This window comes from Rhododendron vialii, chromosome 9a (assembly GCF_030253575.1).
Source record: "Rhododendron vialii isolate Sample 1 chromosome 9a, ASM3025357v1".
Taxonomy (NCBI): domain Eukaryota; kingdom Viridiplantae; phylum Streptophyta; class Magnoliopsida; order Ericales; family Ericaceae; genus Rhododendron; species Rhododendron vialii.
The window spans coordinates 34,290,591-34,318,212 of record NC_080565.1 but is presented as its reverse complement, the minus strand read 5'-3'; the positions used below and the strand labels follow the sequence as shown (position 1 = coordinate 34,318,212).

Genomic DNA, 27,622 nt, shown 5'->3' with positions numbered 1-27,622 from the left:
ATCGTCGAGATTTGTGTCTTTCAAAAATATACTTATATTTTACATTTTATAATGTTGTTTATGATTTTGAAGATTTTGTATAATAAAACTAATTGAGATCTATCAAACAAGATCCATATTGCATATTAAAAACATTACGAATTGAAAATTATAGACAATTTTTTGAGAGGTTAAACACTCTCAAAAAGTCAAAAAGAGGACAAACAAACCGGGACGGAGGGAGTATTTTTTAAGGTCTTTCAACTCCTACGGGTTTAAGCCAAAAAGAAAAAAGACTCCTATGGGGCCCGATCCAGAATGCCAAAAAAGTCATTATTTTTTAAGAACGCAATTTCAAGCTCAAAATTTATGAGTTTATTGAAATTTAAAAATATGCAATATGGATTTTGTTTGAAAAATCTCATCAAAATCTCATCGAGATCTTTTGTAGTTCGATGCAAAAAAATTGAAAAAATTATTTTTAAGTTTGAAAATGTGAAATAAACTGCTTATTTTTTACTAAGGTTTCTGAAACGGGGCGATATCGTTACCAAAATGGTATACTAAAAGCTAAGCAATTGGTTATTCCGTTGAATGCAAGAAAAAAGAAGAAGAGAAGAGCTAGAGAGGCTTGGAAAAAGAAACGAAAAGTTCGAGATTTGTTTACATAACAAATCAATCTTGAACAAATTTTTAATGAACAAATACAAACTCGGACTCTAGTGCTTCATTTAGCAGCCTTACATCTGGACACGTGGCTAACCCAAATAACCCCCCCCCCCCCTCTCTCTCTCCCCTTCTTCCTCCATTCTGTCCGGCGTCCCCAACAAAATTCGCCACCATTGACCTCCTCTCTCTCTCCTCTGCGCTAAACCCTAATATCTTCCTCCCATATACATAATATACCGACTGTGCATCGGAGACGGTGTTACCTCAGACATGGGCTGCTCCGCCTCTGTTCCAAGTAATTCCTGCAACCGATCGCCTTCTAGGGTTTTACTCATTTGAACTTTCGAATTGGAGAAAAAGATTTGATCTTCGTCTAATTGTCAATTTCTTCTGTCAATTAATGTCGACCTTCGTCTAAATCGGCGATTTATTTTGAATTTGACTGATTAGGTTTTTTTTTTTTTTGTATATATGCAGGCAAGTCTTCTGGGCTGTCGGGGGGACTTAATTCTGATAATGGTGCGGCGGTCGATGCCAAAAATCTTCGAGTGAAGGTAAAATTGAATGTTTGTTTGTTTGAAATAATTATTTGTTAGGGAATACTGGTATTTAATAAGAAGATTAGGGATTAGCTCAAGATTAGCTAAATGAAAGGATGAACAACTACTTGCGTGATTTTGGTGCTTCATGAGTTGGGTAAATCAACTTTTGGAGGAGATGAAGAAATTAGAATTGAGCACGATTACTAATGAGCTTATTGTTGGAGTGGTCGTAATTAAATGTTGTTAAAAGGCTAGATATAAGTGTTTTTCAGTTGTTTTTTCATGTGTTATGAATAAATCAAAATTTGAAATGTGCTCTTTACCTCAATTCATGCCTTGTATGTGGGCTTAGGAGGCCATTGAGCTTAAGTTTGCCTCGCACTTGTGTTGGCAATGATATAGAGAAAATAATGTAGCATCAGCTGTCAGGTTGCTACAACTTGTGCTGTATCTTAAACTGGTTCAAAATTGTGAAATTTTGTTAATCATGTAGGCCCTTGACTCTTTACATCATCTCTACTTCAATTCATCTTTCACCTAGGTGCCCACACCCATTTTTCCGACACTTTTAACATCTTTTAAGTGTCCCTTATTAATATATTTGCTGGACTAGAAGTCTAGAAGGGTCATAAATACTTCAACATGTTCTATGCATAGCACGCATACTTGACGCTAAGACTAGTCATATGCCACAACATTGTGTGACTATGACATTAGAGGTGTGGTGTGGTGTGGTGTGGATCTTGAAATGGATATGGCTACAGAGAAGGAAGGATAACACCACACTTTTGGATTATGGAAATAGCCCTAGTTGAAGAGAAGCGAATATAGTATGGTTTAGTCATGTTGACCATAATAGCAATGTACTAAGGATAAGTGGTTTGATTGTTATTTCAGGAAAATGTTTGGCAATGACAAGACATATACACTGAGTTAGCAAGGAAAAGTTACATCACTTACATCCTTAGACAAGCTGGAATGTTAAAATGTGATTCAAATAGAAGACCCTAAACTTTTGGGAGGGCTTGGTTGAATTACTTTTTGTTTACCATTCTTTTTTGTATACGCACACTTTCTTGAGTGTTGTTTCAATGTCTTTTGAAGTTTCTGTTACTTTCTTCACTGCTTTACTTAAGCGATGTGATTGTCAAATCTCTGAGTGTCTTCATATATTTTATCAGGGGACTTCTATTTTAGTTGGAATCATTTAGGTAGTTTGAGTAACTATGCACTAAATTAGGAAGATTTGTACTTTAAAATTTGTATTAGGAAGGATTTCTTTCTAATCTAAGCCGAGATAGTGCAAATTTTTTTTTTTTTGAGGATAGGCTCCGTATTGGTTTTGCATGTCTAATGTATGAGAAAACATAAGATGTCGTATGGCCTTGTTGTAGAATTGAATTAAGCATTGTTATTTGACACCGACTCTGTCAATAAAATATTAGTGGCTAAAATTTTCAATTAGCAAGCGAAGGCCCTACTTTTCCCGTCAAAGAGGATTTCTTACATTTATGTTTTGCTTGGCTTGTAGTGTATAGGTTCCCGTGTTTTGTGGATGTGTCCTAATGGGCGTTGAATAGGTTAAAGTAGGATATTTCAATTCTTTTCCGAGTAAGCCTATTCTTTGTGGATCTCTTTCGTATGCACTAAGGTTTACCAATTGTAGCTATCACAAGTATAGCGGATATCAAGCATGCAAGTGTAAACCGTTCATCATGTCACGCACATTCAAGGCATCATAATCAGTTGAATCATGAATGTGAAGTCAAGATGAAGACAATGTTCGCATTATGATTCAGCTACTTGCCAGCATCCACTGCAGGCAACCTACACAGAATTCCTAATGCACTAACTCAACAAAGGGTTGTCATTAGGTCCAATCAAAGGTCAACATTTGCTGATACACGACCTAGCCCAAACAAGGACACTCATATGAGATTCCCAAACAATGCTCTACACGGTAGACACATTTTGAAGTGTGTGAAGGCAACTAGTGAGCGCTAAGTATGACACTAAGACCACTACGGTTACCTACGGTTACCTTCGGATGAACATTAGGGCGCCGATTCCAAAGAGATGGGACCTTTCAATTGGAGGTCACATGAGTGTAGTCTCTCCTTCACACTAAGTGACTAACTCTCTTAGATGAGTTAATCAAGAGAAGGGGAAATGAGCATCTCAACAAGAGTTCACACTCACCAACCTTATCCTTTAGAAGGTCTTTCGTTGTTTTTGTAACCAAGCCTGAAGATCTTGTGGAGGCTTTAAAATTGAACTTTTGAGCTAGTTAGTCTACCGAATAAGACATCTTCGTCAACGACACAGCATATTTGTTGACCAAACTTCCAAGTTGGTGACAAAGGCTTTCTGGTCAATAGGGACTTAGATTGGACATAACAGTTGTCAACCGGACATTGTGGAAATTTAACCGGCGCATAGATGACACCCTTATACTTCAAACTCTATCTAGCGTGCTTTCAATGTCTATGTTGATGGACAATTCTCTTCGCTACAAATGAAGCTTTCACTAAGCATCCACACTGGTGAAGAGATTACTAGTTGCAAGGCATCGCCATCGTTACACATTCTGATGACCTCCTCCTAGTAGTTTTACCTTGCAGAATTACATCAAGTCATGAAAGTTATACTCTACATTTTAATCTTTGCGAGCGTGGATCGTGGGAGTTTTGGGAGTCATTAGACAAAAGCATACTGGATATAGCATCAGTGATTATAATTTTTGTTGCCTTCTCTTTTTCGACCTGAAAGTGGCTAATCTTTTGTCTCATCATTATCTATAGCTCGTCCTATTAGGAGATTCTGGTGTAGGGAAAAGCTGCATTGTTCTTCGCTTTGTTCGTGGTCAGTTTGATCCAACATCGAAGGTAAGGACATAAAATTTTGCTCTATACTGTTTGGGTTACCCTTCTTTTTTGCCATTTTCTGAATTAGGTGTAATGTTTTGGCCAGTAATTTGCTACATGAGTGCCTATCTTCCCTACCAAATACGCTAGAAGGCTCATTAATGATTGATTTTCTTGCCTTCATCAATTTTATTGAGATTGTCTCATCACCATTTCAGGTAACGGTTGGAGCCTCGTTCTTGTCACAAACAATTGCATTGCAAGATTCTACGACAGTTAAGTTTGAAATATGGGATACTGCTGGCCAAGAAAGGTATGGACCACTAAAATTAATTGTTTTTTAGTTCTTTTTCTTATTGCGAACATTTATTATTATCAACTCTTGGGATTACATGACTGGGTGCCTTCTTCCTCATCCCACCACTACTAGGTAGAACTTAATTAATGAGAGCATCTCAACTTCTAAACTTTGTCTTGGTCAGGTATGCAGCATTGGCACCACTTTACTACCGAGGTGCTGCAGTTGCGGTTGTTGTTTACGATATAACAAGCCCTGACTCTTTCATCAAGGCACAATATTGGGTTAAGGTATGATTTTTGTTAATTAGAGAAAGAGATACCCAGAAAAGAAAGATAGGTGATGTCCCTTTCTTTTCTTCCATAGTAGAAAGCAAGTGAAATTCATAAGAGATGATGCCCCTCCTATGAATTAAGAAAGGTACTCCATCGTGTTGTTTAGGATATTGAGAGTGGGCAGCAGAAAAGGAGGATCCAGTCAGCCTCCCCAAGAGGCAACTTGGTTTTCTTTGCATGGGAAAACTACTGTCTCCCTTTTTATTTTACTGTATTGCTTTGTATATTATTGTATGGATGGCCTTGGAATGGTTTTACTTGGAAGTTAGACAGAATGGTCTGCTTGAGAGAATGACAAGAATGCCTGGCGTTCTGTGAGCCTATAGCGGAAATCCAATTTAGTCTTAGAGGTACGCTTTAAGATCAGTTTTGGTCTCATCACAATGAAACTTCAAAATTAGAGACGTGGGATTTAGAAGTTCAAAACTCTTTCAAAATTTGAGTTGTTGAAGTCAACACTATTTGAGAGTTTTTTTCTCAAATAAATGTGGATAACTCTGTCCAGGAAATTAGGTGTGGTCCGTGTGGACAACCCTTGTGTAGATAATTAAAGGCAAGTGCTTTAAGATCAATAAAGGCACTGGCTTGCTGCACATTCTGGGAACTTTCAATCGTCTTTGTAAGTATCTTTTATTAGAGACTGGGGATTTAGAAGTTCAAAACTCGCAATTTGAGATGGTGAAAGTCAACACCATTCGAGAGTTTTTGCTCAAATAAATGTGGATAACTATGTCTGGGTCCTGGGAAATTCGTTGTGGTCAAACCTTATGCAGACAATTAGATCTGTAATGGCACGGGCTTGCTGCACATTCTAGGATCTTTCAATTGATTTTGTAAATATCTTTTATTTGAGACGTGGGATTTAGAAGTACAAACCTCATTCAGAATTTGAGTTGTTGAAAGTCAAAACTATTCGAGAGCTTTTCCAGTTTTCCTCAAATGAACATTGTCAGCCGTTATGTAGATAAGTATAACTCTTTCAATCGTCTTTGTAAATATCTTTTATTGTAAAAATTGTTTCAATAATAAATTTTATAGAAAGTGACAGTGCCACAAAGGTAATTCTTATATCAAGGCATCACATTGTTGGTTGGGCAATTCTCTCATTTCTTTGTGCATCTTTCTTTCTCCCATGCTTTCCGTTGGTCAACAACCAACAAAAGTTCTCTATAGTTCTTGTCGTGACCAGTTAAGCATGATTTTGTCAGAAAAGAAAGTAGGTATCGGGGGTTCATTGATTAGTTAACCTCTGGTGCTGGTAAGTTTGCAACCATGGTCGTCCGTCTCCTCTCCTTTTTTGGTACGTCGATGTCGGAAATTCTATTTGTCTGTCTCCTATTTGCCCGCCAAGAAGATCTCTGAGATTGACCAGCCAGCTGGGTTGGTTTGGCTATTTGTTTCTATTTTGAATGTTTCTTCTGTACTGTTTCAAAGTTATGCTTCCCTCCAAATTGCTAATACACCAGTGGATTCATAGTTATTGTGGCTTTCTTCAGGAACTACAAAAGCATGGGAGCCCGGATATTGTCATGGCTTTAGTCGGTAACAAAGCTGATCTTCAAGAGAAACGTGAAGTACCTGTTCAAGTGAGTGACAGGCCGGAGAAATATCTCAGTTTAATATTCTCCTACAGTTATTAACGGTTACAGATTTGCCAATTTAATATTTACGTACTTGTTTCCTGAAGGATGGCATTGACTATGCTGAGAAGAATGGGATGTTTTTCATTGAGACATCTGCAAAGACCGCAGATAACGTAAATCAGCTGTTTGAGGTATATATTCATAGTACATAAAATTTACCCTGTTTGTTCATTTCACTAGCTTAAAGAGAGAACTCGTCGTGTTGAAGCGGGTTGCTGTAAAATTGTCGGATCCAAACGAATCCTCTCCATTACCCCTTCCTTACTGGAGAGGCTCCTGGCAATTAAACTGCAAATAACCGGCTAATTAATCGAAGAAATGAATGGTTACACAACTAATCAGTTAGATTACTTGAATATATGTCATGATACCCCTGCGCTGTTATTTTCACTCAAATCTTTTTCTGCTGCTTTTTTTAATATTTTTTTTACAGGAAATTGCTAAACGACTGCCCCGTCCATCCCCTTCATGATTATAGCGCTCTGAAAATAAATAAAACTTGGTAATTGCGCATAGCCACATTGGAATTGTATCAAATGTCTGTGTACTATTGTGTGTATATTTTACTGTATCTTCATATACTGTTCTCCCAGTTTGAGATTTTATCAAAGTTCTAAGACCATGAATTGTCCTCGGAACATATTCTTGTGGGATCAGGCTAAAAACTCTCCCCTTTTGACGGGGCATTTAAGTTGCTTATTGATAAGACAAGTTAAATGAATGCAGTTTTGGGCCCTATTTTAGAGTTTCTAATAGGCTTGCTTTATGGATTCCTAGAATAGAGGAGTCCTCAAATTTCAAAAAAGAAGAAGAAGAGATTATTCTTTTTAAGGGTAATAATAAAGTAATGACGAGGATGGCTAGAAGGATTTCGTTACTTGCTTTTATGTTTGGTGATTTTTTAATAATATGATCCATGCTTTCCATTAAAAATCTTGAAAGCAAAAATAGAGAGAAGAATTCAATGAGAATGGGGAGAGGGCAAAAATTGCAATTGGAGTGAACCAAGGTTATAAACACCATACCGGGTAGTAATGGTACCATTTGTTTGACCGCTATCAACAAACTCCGTCTGGTATTGTTTGGTATGGCTAGTATTGACCGGAACGAAATTAAAGTGGTAAGGGTATCAGTATTAGACAAAAATGACATGTACTAGCCGACGTGTTATGGTATTCACAACTTGGGATTGAACTCTTTAAACATCCCAAACCGGGCCTCAATGAAAGAATACTGGAGTATTGTCTAAATATCCATTTGAAAACAGGGATAGGGGTAAATCGATAGGCTTATGGAGGCGGGGGCTCGGCTGCCTGCCTGCCTCAAAGGGGACAGCAGCCCCTACCCACACCACTAAACGACAAAGTTTTGGGAGGCAATTGCTGGTCCCTTTTTGTTTTCTCATTTGTCCTTTTTTGATACTATATATAAAAGACCAGTTTATATATATTAAAAATATAAGTGCTCTAATTTTTAATTTATTTGAATCGGTGCGAAAATCTTATTTTTCTGATTATATTATTTTAAAGGGTTATAGTTAATTTTTGCTTCTAGAGCTCTACTATAGACAGAAACTTGATTACGTGAGCCGTAGAGACAAAAATTAATTATGACCCTTTAGAATAAAATGATCAAAAAAATAAGATATTCGCATCGATTCAAACGGATTAAAAAGTGAAGCACTTGATTTTTTAACCATATTTTTTAATATATAAACAGTCTAAAAAAATTAAATGCTCCAATTTTAAATATGTTTGAACCGGTGTGAAGATCTTATTTTTCTGATCATATAATTCTAAAGGGTCATAATTAATTTTTGTCTAGGTTCTCATAATTAAATATCTGCTCTTTATTTAAAATCCTATAAAGCAGAAACTCGATTACGAGAGCCCTAGAGACAAAAATAAATTCTGACCCTTTAGAATAAAATAATCAAAAAAATAAAATCTTTGCATCGATTCAAACGGAATGAAAATTGAAACACGTAATTTTTGAACTATATATATTTTAATATACTAAATATAAACTGGTTTCGTTTATAGAGTGACAAAGAGGACAAAGGAGAAAACAAAAAGGAACCAACAGTTGCCTCTCAAAACTGCGTTATTTAATTGTGTGGGCAGGGGCTGCTGTGCCTTTGAGGCAGCAGAGCCCCCGCCTCCAGGCTGATGAACCTCCCTCTGAGAGATAGGATTTGGTATCTGAATCGACTGAAGGAGAGTGCAGAGGCGGTACTCTCCCAGCCCAGCCCAGCCCAAGTGAAAACCCCTTCTTTTTGGTACACACATCAAGTGCATTGAATGCCCAATACTATAATCAAGAGGATTATAGTAGTTGGTGATTATAGTAGTGGGACTGTGGGACACTCTATTTCTGACCGTTCCAGTTTTGGCCACTCCAATTTCCCTTCACGAGTGTGATTAACGGGTCTGACTCCGGCGTCTTGGCTCCAAGCGGCTTTTGGTTTGTTTTGTTTTGTTTGTTTTTTTGTTGTATTTCGTTTTTTGTTTTCTCTGTAATTTCGAACCGGTAGTGTCCCTTTTTGTTGTAATATTTTCTTATATATATTATCTGCATATTCTGGTTGGTAAAAAAAAAAAATTCCAAGAGGATGGGTCAAGCGGAGTTCAGGATGGAACGAGAGTGGATTTGCAGCAAAGTGGCTCATAAGAAAATAAGGGGGGAGAATATGGATGGGATGCCCTTAGAAGCCATAAATCCTAAAATGACCATCACCCTTATTTTTAATTGACAAAAATAACATTTTATTAAGGAGAAAAGAGATTTCAATTAACCAAGGGTTGGAAACTTGGTTGGAAAGTATAGTCAGTTGGGACAAGACCCAAAACACCTATTGGGACAAAACCCATAATACCTGTGGGCCTAAAAGCCTAGAACTTACAATGAGTACAAAAAAGAAACCTAACCCAAACGGGTAATGCTTACGATATGCACCAGCCATCGAGAGGCGTAACACTTTCACCGAGAGGCGTAACATTGTCGCAACATTTTAGCCAATAGGTGTAACACCTATAAAGGGTGTGTACACCTCTAAGCACTGTGAGACGTAACATTTACCGTTAAGAAGCGTAATATTTACTACCGAGAGGCATAACGTTTTCCAAATACATGCTTACCATTTTTTGAAAGTATAATAGAAGTGTGTATTGAAGCTTTTTCCCGAACTTGATGAGGGTTGGTTGTCGAAAGAAAAAAAACTTGATGGGGCAAACAAAGTAAGCGATTTGGATAAGTTAATTTTTAAGGCAGGAACAAGGCTAATAGCCTAATAATATATGACGGGAAAGTCTACAATACACACCCCTAAAAGGATGTACCATATGCACCTATTTTAAGGTTCATTCATAACATTTTAGTGTGTTTCGTAACTTTTGTTCTAGAATTCATAACCTTTCAGCCGTACGATTCGCAATATTTTCATTATGGTTCATAATATTTTGGTGTATCTTGTAACCTTTATAAGATTCGTAACTTTTTAGCAATACGATTCATAACATTTTCTTTACAACTCATAACATTTTTGGGGATGCATATGATACACACTCAAATAAGAGGTGTGTATTATAGTCACAATAGACAGGCGTTGTTGTGACTCAATTAGAACAGATTTCCAAATCCCGTTTATTTATTTAACTACTCTCTCAGTCTTGTTTTGTTTGTTCTCCACCAGAGACTGCGCCATTTGACCTTCGAAAACAAACTACTTACCAAAATAATTGTTTGAATTTTTTTTTTGCAACGTTCAAAAAATCTCAATGTGTAATTTTGAACAATGCAAAAAAGTTTGAAAATTTGTTCTCAAAAACACCTTTTTTTTAAGATCAAAATGACATGGAAGCAAACAAAATGGAACAAAGGGTGCAACAACTAAGAAAATAAGAGTGAGTTTGGTCTAAATTAATTTTTACTCAAGGGCAGTCGGCATTATTTTACTTTTAGTTACTGTTTTTTAGCTAATCATCCATCTCGGTAAATGAAAACCAAAGTTAAATAAAGTTCATAAACGACATTGCTAAAAACACTAAAAGTTAGTAGTAGTACTGCAAACTGTCTTTTTAAAAAAAAAAAAATCCATATTTACTGACCTTTTTGCGACTTTTGGTCATAATTTTTTTACTTCTTACATTCCATTAATCAAGACAAATGACTACTTCAAAAAAAATAAAATGACCCACATGCAATGAAAATTGATTCAGAAAAAACAACCAAAAAGACGATGGTTTAAAAAAAAATTACTGGCAAAGGGGGGAGTCTGAGTTACTATGATACTATCCCTCTTTTTTTTTTTTTTTTACAAAAGTGGGAGGTAATGCATTGATAAATCCCAATGACACTTACATAACGATAGCCCTCACAACAAGTACTACAAAATAGACAAACAATTTTAGTAACAATTTAAAAGATTACGCTTAGCACAAACAAAAAGATTACTGTAATTTTGCGTCCTTTACTAATTAAGTTTTACATTTTTTTCTTTTAAAAAATAAATACTCCATACGTAAATAAATAAAATGGGTAACCTAATTAAGCTTTGGTAAATAACAACAAAACAAAGAAAACAAATACTTGATCACAACGTAAGCTTGCCCCCGAGCCCACCAGGGTTTATAATTAAGTCGGTTTAATCAATTCTATTCCACTCATGCATGTATGGATGATATGAATGAAACCCTAATATTCTACTACCCTCTATATATATATCCATAAACCCAAACCTTCAATCTCATCCTGAGATTAGTAGTAGAATAGGATTTGCCTCGTCGAAAAAACTCAAACCTCGATTTTCCAGATCCTCTCTCTCTCACTGCCATGGCTTCCTCGATCGAAAACAATAAGGAGAAGCTAACCCTAAAATCATCCGACGGTGAGGAATTCCTCGTCGAAAGGCGCGTGGCCTTCCAATCCACCCTAATCCAAACCATGTTAGACTCCGACTGCTCTTCCACCGATGTCATCCCTCTCCCCAAAATCGACGCCAGAACCCTAGCCCTAGTCCTTGACTACTGCAAGAAGCACGTGGATGCTTCTTCATCGAAACAAGAGGAACTAAATAGCATCGATTCGGAATTCTTAAAGGACATGGATATGGGCGCCCTGTTTCATCTGGTGCTGGCCGCGAATTTTATGGAAATCAAGGGGTTGCTGGATATCGCGACTCAAAAAATCGCGGATAGGATCAAGGATAAGCCGCATCAGGAGGTCCGTGAGATATTCCATGTCGAGAATGATTATACCCCTGAGGAAGAAGCCGCGGTTCGAGAGGAGAACAAGTGGGCTTTTGAAGGATTTCCTTGATGATAATTAGGTTTAGGGTTGTTTGGTTTTATTATTATTTTTGGTATTGAACAATTTTTGCGCTCCAATTTTTCATGAATGCGGTACTCCAAATTAGTTTCAGATTCTTGAGGGATTAAAAGATTTGTGTAATCCGAATTGGGTTTTTTAGAGGAGGTGAATATATAAGAGTGGATGATATAAGAAATCAGTTGGTTTGAGTCGATCGACCTCGTGTTTATAGTGATTAGGTTTAACTCTTTTGCGTGATTCTTTCGAGTTTTTAATCTTTTCAAACAAGGAATGTTCATGAAAATTGATCTGTTGATTTATGATTAATTAGGGAGTCCATGGTGCATGATTGTGCATTACCTCCATGAATTATTTTTTTTTGAAAGGCAAAAAAAATTCATTAATCTTTGAAAATATTACAAAGATTGATAGGAGCAAGGAATGATGATATATATCAAAATCCTAGCCCGAAACCCAAAGAATCTACAATACTAATCCTATGTCCATCTGAGACCCAATCTCGAAAGTTTGGAAAGAAGCAAACACAGGAAACCGTTTGGACAAAGCCACACGTATCGGCCTAAAAACCCAGATAAAGAAATTTAATGCTGAATTCTTTTGAGGTTTTAATATTTTCATTTATACAATGCTTGTTCATATCATAATGGAAAAAAAAAAAAGGAAAAAAGAAAAGCTTGTTCATGAAAATCCATTGAGTAATTAAAAATTCTGTTAAAATAAAATGTAAATTCATTGATTTGCTGAGTCTATGGTGATTGTGCAGGACCTCCACGAAATATGGTTAGATATTTTTTTCTTAATGGGCAATATGGTATAGATTATTCGAGAGCCGATCGACCATCATTTAGGCCGCGAAAGGAAAGAAGTTTTATTTGCACGTGACAAATTTCTTCGATTAGATCTAGAGTGTACATGATTATCATTCGGTACTAACTGATATGTATCATTTTTGTCTAGAAGTGGTACCCTACCTCTCCAATTATGCTTCGGTCGTTATCCGTGAGTACCGTTTATACGTCGTTACTAGGTGATTTCAGGACGGTACCGATTATACTATTTTTAATTATCTTTTCTTAAAACCGTTATCGAATTTGGTATCTCTATCTTTCTAAAAGAGTGTTCCTTGGGGCAGAAGTTTTCCAATTCCGATTCCTGTCACAATTCAAATTAGGAAGCTTAATTTCCACATTCCCAATTCCAAATCCTCCTCCAACAAGGACAAGTACTTCCCCCGCCCCGCATACTATAAATATAAGAGATGCTAGATCCACAATCATCCGCACACAACCTCTTAGAAACTCCCCGTTCTTTTCCATCACTCCAAATAACCACTCCTGTTTCTCGCGCGTGCTATCGATTCGTTTTCAATCAAAACAAGTTAATTAACAACCACCATGCCTTCGGAGAAGAAACTAATTACCTTGCAGAGCTCCGACGGGGAGGTGTTCGAGATCAGAGCTTCCGTCGCGGCCCAATCCACGACCCTCAAGAACATGATTGAAGACGACTGCGTGTCCACCACCGTTCCTGTGCCCAACGTGGACGGGAAGACCCTCGCGATGGTGATGGAGTACTGCCAGAAGCACGCGGACTCGGAATCCTACAAGGACGACGAGCAGCTAAAAACGTACGACGCCGAGTTCTTGGACACAGACCAGGAGGTTCTGTTCCGCCTGCTGTTGGCCGCCAACTACCTAGACGTCAGGGAATTGCTGGACGCGACGTGTCAGAAAGTCGCCGACATGATTAAGGGATATACGCCTGAGGAGATCAGGAAGACGTTCAAAATCGCAAACGATTTTACTCCTGAGGAAGAAGAGGAAGTTCGTAAGGAGAATGCGTGGGCTTTCGAGTCATGATTTCAATTTTTCATATTGTTCTGCTTGGCGTACGTATATATTTAATTTATGGAATTTAGCATTAAGTTTTAATTAGGATAATTTGGAATATGTAAACTCGATATTTGGGAATTTAGCGTTGGTGATTCATTTATATCTAAGTTTTTAAGCATTGATAAGGATTTGATGATCATGGTACTATGCTTGATCTTAAATTTGTTGTATTCGTGATCATAGTAGGTGTGGCCGATGAATGAACCAAACTATTCATCTTCAAGTTTTTTTCCTTTAACTACTTAGGTATTTAGACCAATTTTCGCAGAACTATTTGTTTTAATTCGAGTATGTCTTTATGCATTGAAAATATCCTTGGAACCTAGATCAAACAATTTTTTTCTCGTTGTGAAGCTATTATTGCTCTATGGTTTTGTTTAATCGTTGTAACTTGTTTCAATAATTAATAAAATCTTTATTTTGCCGATCAAAAAATTAAAAAAAAAAAAGAAGCTACTCTAGGTTGGCTTAATTAAATTTCATCTGAGATCAAATCACCTCATAAGCAAACTAAGTCTGAATCTTGTTAAGTTTCTATATCACACTTGAACAATCAGCTTAAGAACAATAATTTTGAAAAAAAAATTTGAAAAAATTTGTTGATTATATAATCTATTAATCTCCTTAAGTTTTAAAGTTTTTATATCACACTTGAACAATAGATTTTGATTACTCCATTTGTCCCCAAATTGCTCGCCCCTTACGACAAATTATGTAATTTTCTGATAAAAAAAAAAAAAATTACTTTCATGTCTATCATTTTTTGAACCAAATTAGAATACTTCATGATTACTCTAATATGGCACTTAGAATTCCAAGGACTATGGACAAAAGTACTTTAATTTTTTTTTAATCTCAAATTAGCAGAATTTGATCGAGGACACAACGTTAACCACGCATCGTCGGGCCAGTGAGGGCACACCATTCTCGTGCCCCACGTTAAAGGGAAAACTCCCGCAACCGTGATCCACGGGGCTCACTTCAGGGCCCGTACAGAGTGGGCCCATGAAAAAATAGCTCAATGTAATATGTGTAAGTTTTCGATTCAATCTTCCATTTTTTCACGGATCCGAATTCTGAATGAAATAATAAATGATTGAATTGAGCACCTACACATATCGGATTAAGCTGATTTCTATCAGGCCCACTTGGTTTTTTTTTTAAAATTATTGAACAACTTAGATCATCCAGGCGGAGCCCGAAGTGGGCCCCGCGTGGCGGTCGGTATACACCGTCGGTGCTTCCGGTCGGTTTCCGTAGCAGGATTGCCTAAAAAACTGGTCTAGATTTTCATTTTATTGCCTTGTCAAGTCCATCGGACCATCGCGCAAAGTATAAATAACACTAATTGGATATTAGGGACGATAAACACATTAATCTTGAAAAAATTAAGAGCTAATATAAATTCAAGATAAACTTACGAGACAAACGTGACAAAACCACATTTCTTCAAGTGCTTTCTTATCATTATTATTATTTTTTATCAACAGAAGAATTCTTCCCCAGTTCAATGAATATTATTTTGTTGCATACGCAACAAACTTGATGAGGGTTGATTACCTAAAAACCCATGACGAGGCAAACAAAATGAATGATTTGTGTCTTTTTTTAAGCCATGAATGAGGCTGATAGAGCATTTCCAACGGGAGATGTCAAATCCTACGTGGACATGTTAACGGTAAAATTTGACACCAAAATTCAATCCAACCCAACAGCTTTCTTTGATACCAATTCCTACGTGGATTTGAAGGCAAGTCTTCTCATGCCAACTTTGATAACCTCCCTCCTCCATGCCAAATTTCAAAAAATGACAATTTGAATAATATAATTTGACATAAGGATTGACATTAAGGGTTGAAAAGTGATAGCTTAATATCAAATAAATAGAATTTGACATAAGAGTTGGAAAAAAAGGTTTTGATATCAAATTGGAGATGCCAAAATGCCACATCAGTCTTCAAAAAAAATTGACATCCCCAATTTGATGTCAAAGGTTGGAGATGCTCTAAGGCACAATAGACAACGGTGTCGTGACTCAATTAGAACAGGTTTCCAAATTCCATTTATTTGTTCTCCACCAGACCGGGTCATTTGACCTTCAAAAATAAACTACTTTTCGAAAGAATTGTTTGAATTTTTTCCATGTTCAAGAGATATCAATGTGTAATTTTGAACGTGCAAAAATGTTTGAAAAATTATTCTTGAAAACACCTTATTTGTTTGGATTAAAATGACACAGAAGCAAACAAAATATATGAGATGGATGGAGTAACAACTAAGCAAATAAGAGTGAGTTTGGCCTACATTAATTTTTACTTAAAGATAGTCGGTATTTTTTTACTTTTAGTTACTGTTTTTTGTTTAGTTTTTTGCCATAATTTTTTGGCTAATCAATAATTTTTTGGCTAATCCAAAAAAAAATGACCCAAATGCAATGAAAATTGATTAAGAGAAAACAACTAAAAAGACAATGGTAAAGGAAAAAAAAAATACTCATATATTTAAGGCAAAGGGGGAAGTCTGAGTTACTCTCCCTCTCAGCAACAAGTATGACACAGACAAACAATTTTAGTAGTAATAATTAAAAGATTATTATGATTTTACGTATTTTACTAGTTTTACATTTTTTCATTTGAAAATTAAATACTCTCACATAAAATGGGTAACCTAATCAATCCTAAGCTTTGGCACAGTGCTGTGCACATCCGGACCGTCCGTCTCGGCAATCACTAGTCCGGATTATTTGGTGTTGTGCATAATATCAACCGTCCAAGTTTCTAACCGTCTTAGCAATCCTAATCATGGATTGCCGAGACGGATGGTTCGGATGTATATAATCCCATCCCAGTGCCGAGCAAAAAAAAAACCACCGGCCATCCCCGGTCCAGTAAATAACCACGAAACAAAGAGAAAATACTTGATCACAACGTAAGCTTTGCCCCCGAGCCCACTAGGGTTTATAATAAAGTCGGTTTAACGCTTCCAATCAATTCTATTCCATGCATGCACGTATATATGGATGTGCATGAAACCCTAATATTCTACTATCCTCTATATATATCCATAAACCCAAACCTTCCTTCAGCCTCAACCCCGAGATTAGTAGTAGAATAGGATTTGCCTCGTTGAAAAAGCTCAAACCTCGATTTTCCAGATCTTCTCTCTCTATCTCTCATTGCCATGGCTTCCTCGACCGAAAACAACAACGAGAAGCTAACCCTAAAATCATCCGACGGGGAGGAATTCCTCGTCGAAAAGCAAGTGGCCCTCCAATCCACCCTAATCCAAAGCATGTTAGACTCCGACTGCTCCTCCGCCAACACCATCCCTCTCCCCAAAATCGACGCCAAAACCCTAGCCCTAGTCCTTGAATACTGCAAGAAGCACGCGAATGCGTCTTCTTCGAAACAAGAGGAACTAAATAGCTTCGACTCGGAATTCTTGAAGGACTTGGAATTCGGTGCCCTGTTTCATCTGGTGTTGGCTGCGAATTTTCTGGAAATCAAGGGGTTGTTGGATATCATGGCTCAGAAAATCGCGGATACGATCAAGGGCATGCCGCATCAGGAGGTCCGTAAGGTGTTCAATATCGAGAATGATTATACCCCTGAGGAAGAAGCCGCCGTTCGGGAGGAGAACAAGTGGGCTTTTGAAGGATTTCCTTGATGATAATTAAATTTAATAGTTATAATATTTTACTCTTTTTTTTAAGAGGAGGAATGAATAGGTTTTTTTTTTGCTTTTTTTTTCCCCCTCAGAAAAAGAATATTTTTGAAGTCAATGTTATGTTCATAGCTAGTAATAATATTTAACTAATTTGCGTGATTCTTTAATTAGTTTTAATGTATTGGAACCATATTGCGTATCCATGAAAACTGATGTTAATTTCTTCCAAATTGTCAACTATTCAGAAGTTTCATAAAATATGGTCAACTACGGTTTGCTTGCGCCTTCAGGCACGAAGAAAATATTATTAATTTGTTTGGTTTCTCATCATATTAGGCCAAAAAGAAAAAAAAATCGTAGTTGTCGTATGATAATTTATTTTGGGTATAACTCAGTTTTTGATTTAAAAAAAAATTAACGGTAGTGATCATTCTTTTTAAAGGATTACAGATTTCCTTAATCCACGGTTTAAAGGAAGAATACATTTGTATTATTTGAAGTCATTGCCAGGTTACCAGTAATTAGGTTTAACTCTTCTGCGGAATTCGTTTGAGGTTTTTATCTTTTCATATAATGCTTGTTCATATCATCAAGGAAAAAAATGAAAAGCTTGTTCATGAAAATTAATCCATTGAGTAATTAAAAAAATTCTGTTAAAATAAAAATGTAAATCCATTGATTTGCTGAGTCTATGGTGATTGTGCAGGACCTCCATGAAATATGGTATAGATTATTTGAGAGCGGACCATCATTTAGGCCGCGAAAGGAAAAAAGTTTTACTTGCACGTGATAAATCTTTCCGATTAGATCTATAGTGTACAAGATTATCATTCGGTACTGACCGGTATGTACCATTTTTGTCTAGAAATGGTACCCTACTCTAATTTTGCTTCGGTCGTTGTCAGCCAGTACCCAGGTGGTTACGGAATGGAACTGATCATACTGTTTTTAATTATCTTTTTAGGAGGCAATTCCATTATTGAGTCTTTTGTACGTACTTAAAAAAACTATATACTGTGTTTCTTATATGAGCTTCATAATCATAACTACTAGTATTGCCTTTTTGTTTCGGATATATTTTCATGTAATTGGTTGAATTTTTTAGCGTTTTAATTAAGTTTTCAACATATTATACATATAAGTACACATTTTAGTAGATAATATTGGTACATACTTGAAATACGATACCGTCTTTTTTATCGACAAAAAATGATTTTATTAATCTTTGAAAGAAAACAAAAATTAAAAGAATCGCATGCATAACGGCTAACACGCTACCCGAAAACCACACTCAAAAAAAAGGTATCTAATACCATCTAAAACACCGAATACCCGCTAACAAAAAAAACCAAACGAACTACCACCACAGAAGCCAAAAGAGCAAAACCAAAATCCGAAGGACACAAAACTTAAAACATAAAATTCCGAGAGAGAGAGAGAGAGAGAGAGAGAGAGAGAGATCAGAGGCATCTTTCTCGAATTCATCATCCTCCTCGAAGTCTGGAGCAGCGGCAGAGGGCTAGGGTTGCTGGTTTGGGAGGGGAGGCAAGCAGTGGTGGTGAGGTGCGGCGGCGGGGAGCTGTGGCAGAGGGCTAGTGTTGCTGAGGTTTTTGGTTGGTGTGGGCCGGCCCAATGCAAATGGGCTTGGCCCAATTAGATTGCATTTTGGTTATTTTTGCTTCGGCTTGGGATGAGTCGGGGGTGGTTCAAACATTAAGAGTAGTCTGGGTCTTGCTGGTGTCTTGCTAGCAAGACTTTTATCAAAATTGCGGAGTGAAATAGTAGGTTAAGATCTCGTACGAAGAAGTTGCTCAATGCATTTTTTTAGCAGTGGTGGTCCACATCTTTTTCGAAATCATTAAGAGCACTTGATCCGTTCCGCCATTTCATCCTCCTGCGTTTCGATAAAACCGTAACCGAATTTGGTATCTCTGTCTCTTTCTAAAAGCGTGTTTCCTTGGGGCAGAAGTTTTCCAATTCCGATTCCTGTCACAATTCAAATTAGGAAGCTTAATTTCCACATTACGACTTCCCAAATCCAAATCCTCCTCCAACAAGGACAAGTTCCCCCGCATACTATAAATACAAGAGAGATGTTAAGTTCACAATCGTCCGAACACAACCTTTCACAGAAACTCCCCGTTCTTTTCCATCGCTCCAAATAACCACTCCTGTGTCTCGCGCGTGCTATCGATTCGTTTCAATCAAAACAAGTTAACAACCACCACCATGTCTTCGGAGAAGAAACTAATTACCTTGCAGAGCTCCGATGGCGAGGTGTTCGTGATCAGAGCTTCCGTCGCGGCCCAATCCACGACGCTCAAGAACATGATCGAGGACAACTGCGCGTCCAGCACCATTCCCGTGCCCAACGTGGACGGGAAGACCCTCGCCATGGTGATGGAGTACTGCCAGAAGCACGCGGACTCGGAATCCGACAGCGACCTGAAAACGTACGACACGGAGTTCTTGGACGTAGACCAGGCGGTTCTGTACCGCCTGATCATGGCCGCCAACTACCTCGACGTCAGGGAACTGCTGGACTCGATTTGTCAGAAAGTCGCCGACATGATCAAGGGGAAGACGCCCGAGCAGATCAGGAAGACGTTCAACATTGACAACGATTTTACTCCCGAGGAAGAAGAGGAAGTTCGTAAGGCGAATGCGTGGGCTTTCGAGTGATTTTTTAATTTGTCATTGTGCTTCTTGCGTATTTTGAATTTTGTTTTTCTACATGTGGTTGGTAATTTCTTTGTTTTATGTAATGAGTTTTAGGATTTAGAACATTTGTTTTTTTGTTCAGGATTTGGTAATTTTCGTATAATATAATGTAATTCGATGCGATTCTGAATTCGGATTTCTTTTAAATTGTTTTATATCCTTTTCAAGTTTATTGATAATTCATATCTGAGTTTTTAAACATTATGGTTTGATCATTGTATTATGGTAGTAAATTTATGTTGTTCGTGATCTCAGTAAGTATGGCTAGATTCTGAGTCTTGTACTCCATAACATGAGCTAAAACCCAAGTCGATTTGGACGATAAGGGAACCCTAGGTTTTCAGCGGCGCTTTGGCCATGTGAGATTGAGAAAATTAAAGTAATAAATGTTTGTCCTTCATGAGTTTTTTTTTTTATTTTTTATCGGCAACAAAGGAGTATTAGAACTCAACAAATGATACATAGAGAGGGGGAACCTAATGAGGTTGCATGTTCGAATTTCATAGAGTCCAAAACTTCCAAACCTTAGGGTCACCGGAGGGTTTGTTTGTTAACCCCAGAACTCCAGAATTAATCGATATGCACGCAAGCTTAGCCCAAACATGATTAGCTTATCAAAAAAATAAACGACAAATATATTTTCTATTGTTGGAAAATTATAAGATTAAGATGAAGCAAAAGTTGATAGTATTTACTGTAAAAATTTATAAATTCAATTTTACATTACTCAGATTTTTAAATTTAATTTGAAAAGTACTCCAAACTCGACTTCTAACAAAATCAAATTATAGTTGTTTTTAAGCTTCGATCTATCTACTAATCCCTTTAATTTCAAAATTTGTTGATTATATATTTAAGAAAAATAAATACTAACTTTTTTTGAAATCTAAAATCAATTTACTCTTATCTTTTTATTATAATCAAGCACAAAATAAACATATGGAATTATCAGAACGGCACCGATGGTGGGGCCTAGGGGTGCAAACGATCCGAGCCGCTCGCGAGCGGCTCGAAGCTCGGCTCGACAACGGCTCGGCTCGGCTCGGTTCGAGACACAAATGAACGAGCTCGAGCTAAAATGTTGGGCTCGTTTCATAAACGAGCCGAGCTCGAGCTCGTCGAAACTCGGCTCGAATTAGCTCGCGAGCCCAACTATATTATATTATATATATATATTTATATTACATATTTATATTTATATATATTTATTTATTTATTTGTTTCATAAACGAGCCGAGTGAGCCGAGCTCGAGCTCTGTAAATACATCTCGAGCCGAGCTCTGTAAATACATCTCGAGCCGAGCTCAAGCTCGAGTCCTGCAGCTCGTCACGAGCTCGAGCCGAGCTCGAGCCAACTAAATTTTTGGCGAGCCGAGCTCGAACACTCTAAAACTCGGCTCGGCTCAGCTCGTTTGCAGCCCTAGACTGGGGCCATGGAGTCAATTAACTCCTCCATCCCTAAATGCTTGCCCTCTCTAAAAAGTCGTGTAATCTTTGAATAAAAAAAATATTTTCACATATTATTTTTTGATTTATTTTTTTCAGCAAATTAAAATACTTCATGACCTGAGTATTATAATACTACGATGCAAAGAAAATTTCAAGAACTCAAGAAAGCACTTTACTTATTATCTCAAAATCGTACGGATACACAGTAATTTGGGGTAAAGCCGTTGAGGGATTGCTATATTATTTTGTTGTTAACTTTTTTTCCGCTCCAATTATGCTAATTTCCTAGTCCCATATTCAAGTAATTACTCAGTAGTAGTCTAAGGACACCATCACATAGTATCTTAGTATCCTTATTTACAACACAGTATTCGCCCCACATACAAAAATGTGTAAACGAGCCAAGCTCGAGCTTGAATTTTTAACTCGTTTAGTAAACAAGCCGAGCTCCGCTTGTTTGGCAAAAGCTCAGTTCGTTAAGGATGGCTCGGCTCGATTAAAAAGGTTCGTTTAGTAAAAGACTGAGCTCGGCTTGTTAAGACTTAAGCACGAGCTCGAACTCAAATTTTTGGCTCGTTAAGTAAACGAGCCGAGCTTGAGCTCTACAGACTTGACTCGGCTCAACTCGACTCGTTTACAGTCCGGTGGTCCACGACTACCATAATTATTGGATTCCGTTTCCAAACCGATCGAGAACAAGTTTCCAAATTAACCTTCATTCCGAATCCACCTCAGACAAGAACTTCACCACATGCGATACACACTACATATATACACATGGAACCCTGTCTTCTTTTCGAATAGTAATCCAAATTAAAAACATCAGTCAATTATCGTTCTACTCCATACGTAGGTTACTTTTCTTAATTTCGAGCGAAACAGCTAGCACACGCCCGCCATGTCTTCTCGGAAGAAACTAACCCTACAGAGCTCCGACGGCCAGACGTTCGAGCTAGAAGAGTCTGTCGAGACAATGTGCTCAAACCTCAGAAACGTGATCCGGGACAAGGTTGACTGCGCGTCTTCGGTGTGCACCATTCTTGTGCCCGGTGTTGACGGGAAGACTCTCGCGACGGTGATCGAGCAATGCAAGAAACACGCGAACACGGAAGCCGGTGGAGCGGGCGACGATCTCGAGCGGTGCGACTTGGAGTCTTTGGGCAAAGATGATCAGGAGGTTCTGGTGCCCCTGTTTGTGCACGCCCTGCTCTTTTCAGCAATTTGTCTCGACGTCAAGGACCTGGCGGCTGCGGTTGTGAAGAAAATCTGAGGCACGACGGGGGAGAAGCGGCGGGAGGAATCCCTTCAAATCGAGACGATTCTACTCCCGAAGAAGAAGAAGAAGAGGAAATTCTGCCACATAGTAAATAATTTATGGGATTTCGAGTGATTTAATCAATATATCTCCTGCGGCTCACTAAGTCTTCTTAAAAATATGTACTTATTTGTAATTTTTAAGTTTAAAAATAATAAATTTATTGAAATGCATTTGTACAATGTAGATTTTGTTTGATAAATCTTGATGAAATCTTTTGAACGGTGCAAAAAAAATCAAAAAAATATTTTTATAAATACATTATTTTTCGATTGTTTTTGAATTGTTTGTTAGGTTGGAATATTTTATTGAGGGGTTTTAAAGGTTTTTATTTTATTTTATTTTAAGGGCTGGGAATCATGTGTCATGCATTCCGAATCGGGCCTAAATTTGCTTTCGTTTTTGTTTTAGTTTCTGGTTTCAGCCTATTTGGATATCAAAAAGTCTTTCTTAATTTCTTTTTTTAACTCGATGAATATCAAAAAATCTGTTTGCACAGATAAGTAGAACAAAAGAACCAGATCATGCAGATGCCATTTTGCTGGGTCCTTATCGATAATTGATTGATCTGAGTTTTTACAGAAACACATAAAAATATATATTTTTAAAAATGAGCTATTTGGATCACGGTTTCCTCATCCACATGCCATAGGTATATGAGGGCAAATTAATGGCTTATTTACCTTTTTGGTCCCCAAAGTATTAGCGAGTGGCCAATTTCGTCTCCAATATAAACATTTAACCAATTTAGTACCCAACGTTTAAAATTTGTGTCGATTTGGTCCCTATCCCACGAGTTACGACGACGTTTGTGATCGTCTCAGTGAGACGCTTCAGCCCCTGTGGTCAAATAGAGTTTTAGACCACTTCGTGTTCGGACCTGTTTTCACAGCAGTGAAACGAACACAAATTCCGGTGACCTCCGGTGAGACCCGTGCTCTGACACCACTTGTTAGAGGATCGCAAGGTCACCGTTTACAACACGTAACAAACAATTTCTATTTTTATTGAACAAACAAGCACGAATTTTACAATTCACAGGAGAGGAGAAACTGGGTTCCCTGGAACTCTCTCTCTCACAGTATCTCACTGATTTTTCACACTTAATTCATTATACTACAAGGATTACAAGTCTGTATTTATAGACTACAAATTCAATCTCTTAGTTACTAAATAATTTGACCAATTCTAGTCACAGTCAAACCAAGCTTCTTACCTTGGAGCTTCCATGGACGGCACCACGTTGAGCACATGGTGGCTGTGAAGCTTCCACCTCTTCGAGCTGCTTCTTGCAGATTCTGGGTTTCCTTTGAAGCCATCAGGCTTACTTCACAATATTAGTGTCACGCCCTCAATTTTCAATATAAATAAATAATTCATTTCAATAAATGATCATTGCACAATATATATATTATACCCAAAAGAGAATTTTCAAAAGATTATTTACAAACCAAGTTCCCCAAGTTTAAACATTTACAATATTGGTACCACGGCCCGAATTCCATAGCTAGTTAAAAGAGTAAAATTTAGAGGTTACATAATATCTGAAATTAAAAGACTTCAAATAAATTTAAAATTTCATCTTTCCAAGAGATTATATAAAAGACGATGAAATCACTTCTCGGCGGCTTTCAAAAGAGATGAGATCAAGCATGCAACCATGCACTTCGCATCAAGGTCTTTGAGATATACCTGAAAATGATAGGTTAAGCTACACTAGCCCAGTAGAAATTTCTGTACTCAAGCTATATGTAAATGCGATGAAACACGCAATAAGAGTGAATGATTTTCAATGAACGATCGAAGGTACAAAAGACACAATAAACCGACGAACAATGACTACGGAATTCAATACGTCTTATAGATATGCTTAGCCATTTATACATCAATCTAGAGGTAGCGTTAAACACACATCAATCAAAATGACAACGACAATTTCTCAAACCAATTCAAGTCTCCTCAAATGAATGCCACACTTGACTTTCCCATCCTTTACCATTTACCATCAAGACTCTTTTCATAAAAGAAAACATTCCTTTTTGATTTTCAAAATAATTTTGAGAAATACTCTCGACCTCTACGGGTCAAACTCCGTTGATTCGAGTTTGAATAACTAGAGTCCATTGATTCTGCGCACGAATACCGGAAACTGTTGATTTGCTCAAGAATAGCCGGAGGATTTTAATAAAAATCCTTTTTCAAAAAAAGACAAGTTCCTTTCTTTTCAAATCCTTAGTAGAGTCAGTTGTTTATCTCTTTCTTTAACGGTCATCATCTCAAGCAGCAAACAGTTCAAGTAACAACGTATACTTCTGACATCAACTTCAACATTCTTCATTTTATGAGAAATTCAACTGTGTTACCACCCCATGCGTGACAGTGAACTCTCTTTCTACCCGGGTTTCCGTCTTACCACACCTTGCGTAACGGGCCCTCTAGAGTCTCCGCATTACCACACCTTGCATTGCAGGACCCTCAATTCAAAATTCACAACTCACATAAACACATAAGCATTAACAATCCGAATACAAAGAGATAACACTTTTCAAGGTCACATGCTTTCATTCATCATCATTCAATATGTTATAAACTCATAAACATGTCCTTTTGTACATCATTAAATACCTTAGATTCACGTTATCCCTCAAAGTTTATCACGATGCCTTATGTCACGTACCGAACCCAAAAATGACTCTACAACCCATCATCCGCTTGGTTCTAAACGAGAATCTTATAGATTAGGTGCCAAAAGAACCTAGGAAGGTCAATAAAACGAAGCACGAGGATTCGGGTTACTCTATTCTCATCTAGACCGTTAGGAAAACCCCCATCGACCAACGATGTACCTTACGATATACTTTATGGCCTACGGTACTCAATAACGCCTCCATAGTACATTTCTCAATTCACCAATCATCACGTCATTTAATATCGCTTAACAAGTCTATATCGATCATTAAGACATACTACAACATCTACTTCAATAAACCAAAAGCGTAAAATAAAGTACGAGTATCCTAACCGTTTAATTCTACACTTTTCTAAGCTACGACGAGGGCCCAAAGTGGTCGATTGGTCAATGAATCTGTCGAGGTACGAATAATTAAGTTGGAAGTGATTTGAAGCTATTCAAAAGGTGTTTGAAGTGTTCGAGGTTCAAATGGGCACGAGAAGAAACAAAAGAACCAAATCTGTCCGGAACAGAAGAGGGGTATTGATACCCCTAATCGAGGTATCAATACCTGGCCAGAGTTTGGTCCAGAGGAGAGTGGGGTATCGATACCCCTTTTGAGGGTATTAATACCACAGAGTTTTTCTGCAGATTTTTCAGCTTTTCAACAACGAAACTCCAACAACAAACAATGAACCAAGCACGATCAAGGCACATAATCAGCCCATAAACACATAGAGAGAGTAAGAAATTCCTACCTCAAGTGATTTGAACGAGACCCAAGCGATTGTCGAAATCCAAGCGAGCCCTAGACCTCCAAAGCTCCGAAATTGACCAAGAACTTCCCTCCAAGCTTAACCCACGAAATTTTGAGCTCGAGAACGCGATTGGAGGGCCGAGGGGTGGTTGATCTTTAAGGTTCTTAAGGTCTTGGAGGAGTTTTGAGTGAGAGGAGAGGAGAGGGAGAAATTTCGGATGAGAGGGAGAGAGAGGGACGGTAGAGAGAGAGAGGAGATGAAAATTAATCTCTTACAATACATACACCCACTATATATACCCCTATATCTTTTAATCACACACCCACTCCCTCAAGATTCAATTCCCTCATTTCAATCTCTAATTCAAATAGCCACAAAATAAACTATATTATCTTAATTAGTCAATTAATAAACAATTCAAATGATAAAAAAAAAAAAAATAGGGGTCTCTACAATTAGGGTGTGGGGTGTGAAGAAGATGATGATAAGGTAAAATATCAAGAATGGCCATTCTTTTGACAGAATCAAGAAACGGCGTTATGGATAGGGACCAAATTGACGCAAATTTTAAACATTGGGTACTAAATTGGTCAAATGTTTATATTGGGGACGAAATTAATAACTCGCTAATACTTTGGGAACCAAAAAAGTAAATAACCCGCAAATTAATCAACTTCTTGCCCAAGATATTTTGGTCACCACACTCTTAGCGGTATTATTTATTATTGGAAGTTACTAATGGAGAAATTTGAAACCCTGACTATCAAGCATGCATGTCCACCGTGACGCAAACCAATGTGTGAATACATTAACAAAAAAAGATGAGCCTATTTTTGTTGGTGATTTTCATATTTTATTGTTAATTTATACTTTATGCAAACTCTGTGGGGTTAAATACCCTAAACTTGCAACTGTTTAATTTCAACGCACCTTTTCTTTTTTTTTAAAGAAGAGTGAAAATGGAGGATCGTTTGGTTGTCCCTTAGAGCATCTCCATCGGGAGATGTCAAAATTAAGGTGGACAATCAAATGGCTAGTTTTGGCATTAAGTCACCATCCAACCATGATGTCTTCTATCATGCCAAAAGTGACATGGCGTTGAAAGGAGGTGACGTGACTTTGAAAGAAAGTCTCAACATGTTAACTTTGACATCAACCTTCTAGACTGCCAATTTTCAAAAATTGACCGTAAGCTTTCAAAATAATTTCACATAAGGGTTGGAGAGGGGGAGTTTGATGTCAAATTGAAAATGTCAAATCGCCACATAAGCCTTCAAAATAATTTGACATCTTCACTTTTGACCTCTCTTATTGGAGATGCTCTTAGACGTCAACTAAAACAAATAGGAGTGCTAGGGGATCCACCACACATGTCTAATCTTGAGTTTGGGCCCTTTGGGCTTTAGGGTACTGGCTCTATATTAGAGCAAGTTTATCAGTGCATAGGTATACTACCTTGTGTACAGTTCTCAATTTTATTTTAGCTATCAAC

General features: G+C 37.5%; 6 protein-coding genes across 6 annotated transcripts; all 6 read left to right on the top strand.

Moving 5' to 3' along the window:
• Nucleotides 1-713: 713 nt before the first annotated feature.
• On the top strand, nucleotides 714-7,051 carry LOC131300306 (ras-related protein RABF1). The gene is made up of 8 exons (XM_058326068.1): nucleotides 714-943; nucleotides 1,126-1,202; nucleotides 3,992-4,075; nucleotides 4,273-4,367; nucleotides 4,537-4,642; nucleotides 6,184-6,273; nucleotides 6,375-6,461; nucleotides 6,764-7,051. The coding sequence occupies exons 1-8, from the start codon at nucleotides 919-921 to the stop codon at nucleotides 6,800-6,802; spliced, it is 603 nt and encodes a 200-aa protein (XP_058182051.1). The 5' UTR covers nucleotides 714-918; the 3' UTR covers nucleotides 6,803-7,051.
• Nucleotides 7,052-11,160: 4,109 nt separating this feature from the next.
• LOC131299829 (SKP1-like protein 14) lies at nucleotides 11,161-11,646 on the top strand. Its single transcript, XM_058325401.1, has one exon. It carries the CDS (start codon nucleotides 11,161-11,163, stop codon nucleotides 11,644-11,646), a length of 486 nt encoding a protein of 161 aa, XP_058181384.1.
• A 1,303-nt stretch (nucleotides 11,647-12,949) lies between these two features.
• LOC131299828 (SKP1-like protein 1) lies at nucleotides 12,950-13,517 on the top strand. The gene has a single exon (XM_058325399.1). The coding sequence runs from the start codon at nucleotides 13,053-13,055 to the stop codon at nucleotides 13,515-13,517; it is 465 nt and encodes a 154-aa protein (XP_058181382.1). The 5' UTR covers nucleotides 12,950-13,052.
• A 3,049-nt stretch (nucleotides 13,518-16,566) lies between these two features.
• Nucleotides 16,567-17,293, top strand: LOC131300305 (SKP1-like protein 14). The gene has a single exon (XM_058326067.1). The coding sequence runs from the start codon at nucleotides 16,731-16,733 to the stop codon at nucleotides 17,214-17,216; it is 486 nt and encodes a 161-aa protein (XP_058182050.1). The 5' UTR covers nucleotides 16,567-16,730; the 3' UTR covers nucleotides 17,217-17,293.
• A 1,998-nt stretch (nucleotides 17,294-19,291) lies between these two features.
• LOC131300304 (SKP1-like protein 1) lies at nucleotides 19,292-19,989 on the top strand. Its single transcript, XM_058326066.1, has one exon. The coding sequence runs from the start codon at nucleotides 19,446-19,448 to the stop codon at nucleotides 19,896-19,898; it is 453 nt and encodes a 150-aa protein (XP_058182049.1). The 5' UTR covers nucleotides 19,292-19,445; the 3' UTR covers nucleotides 19,899-19,989.
• A 2,295-nt stretch (nucleotides 19,990-22,284) lies between these two features.
• LOC131299827 (SKP1-like protein 4) lies at nucleotides 22,285-22,656 on the top strand. The gene has a single exon (XM_058325398.1). It carries the CDS (start codon nucleotides 22,285-22,287, stop codon nucleotides 22,654-22,656), a length of 372 nt encoding a protein of 123 aa, XP_058181381.1.
• Nucleotides 22,657-27,622: the final 4,966 nt, after the last annotated feature.

Excerpts from the sequence above, each read along its gene's own strand:
- LOC131300305 (XM_058326067.1), top strand. The coding sequence starts at position 16,731 with ATGGCTTCCTCGACCGAAAACAACAACGAGAAGCTAACCCTAAAATCA.
- LOC131299827 (XM_058325398.1), top strand. The coding sequence starts at position 22,285 with ATGTCTTCTCGGAAGAAACTAACCCTACAGAGCTCCGACGGCCAGACG.
- LOC131300306 (XM_058326068.1), top strand. The coding sequence starts at position 919 with ATGGGCTGCTCCGCCTCTGTTCCAA. Across the intron at positions 944-1,125 it reads CTGCTCCGCCTCTGTTCCAA|GCAAGTCTTCTGGGCTGTCG; the intron begins GTAATTCCTGCA and ends GTATATATGCAG. Across the intron at positions 6,274-6,374 it reads AACGTGAAGTACCTGTTCAA|GATGGCATTGACTATGCTGA; the intron begins GTGAGTGACAGG and ends TGTTTCCTGAAG.
- LOC131299829 (XM_058325401.1), top strand. The coding sequence starts at position 11,161 with ATGGCTTCCTCGATCGAAAACAATAAGGAGAAGCTAACCCTAAAATCA.
- LOC131300304 (XM_058326066.1), top strand. The coding sequence starts at position 19,446 with ATGTCTTCGGAGAAGAAACTAATTACCTTGCAGAGCTCCGATGGCGAG.
- LOC131299828 (XM_058325399.1), top strand. The coding sequence starts at position 13,053 with ATGCCTTCGGAGAAGAAACTAATTACCTTGCAGAGCTCCGACGGGGAG.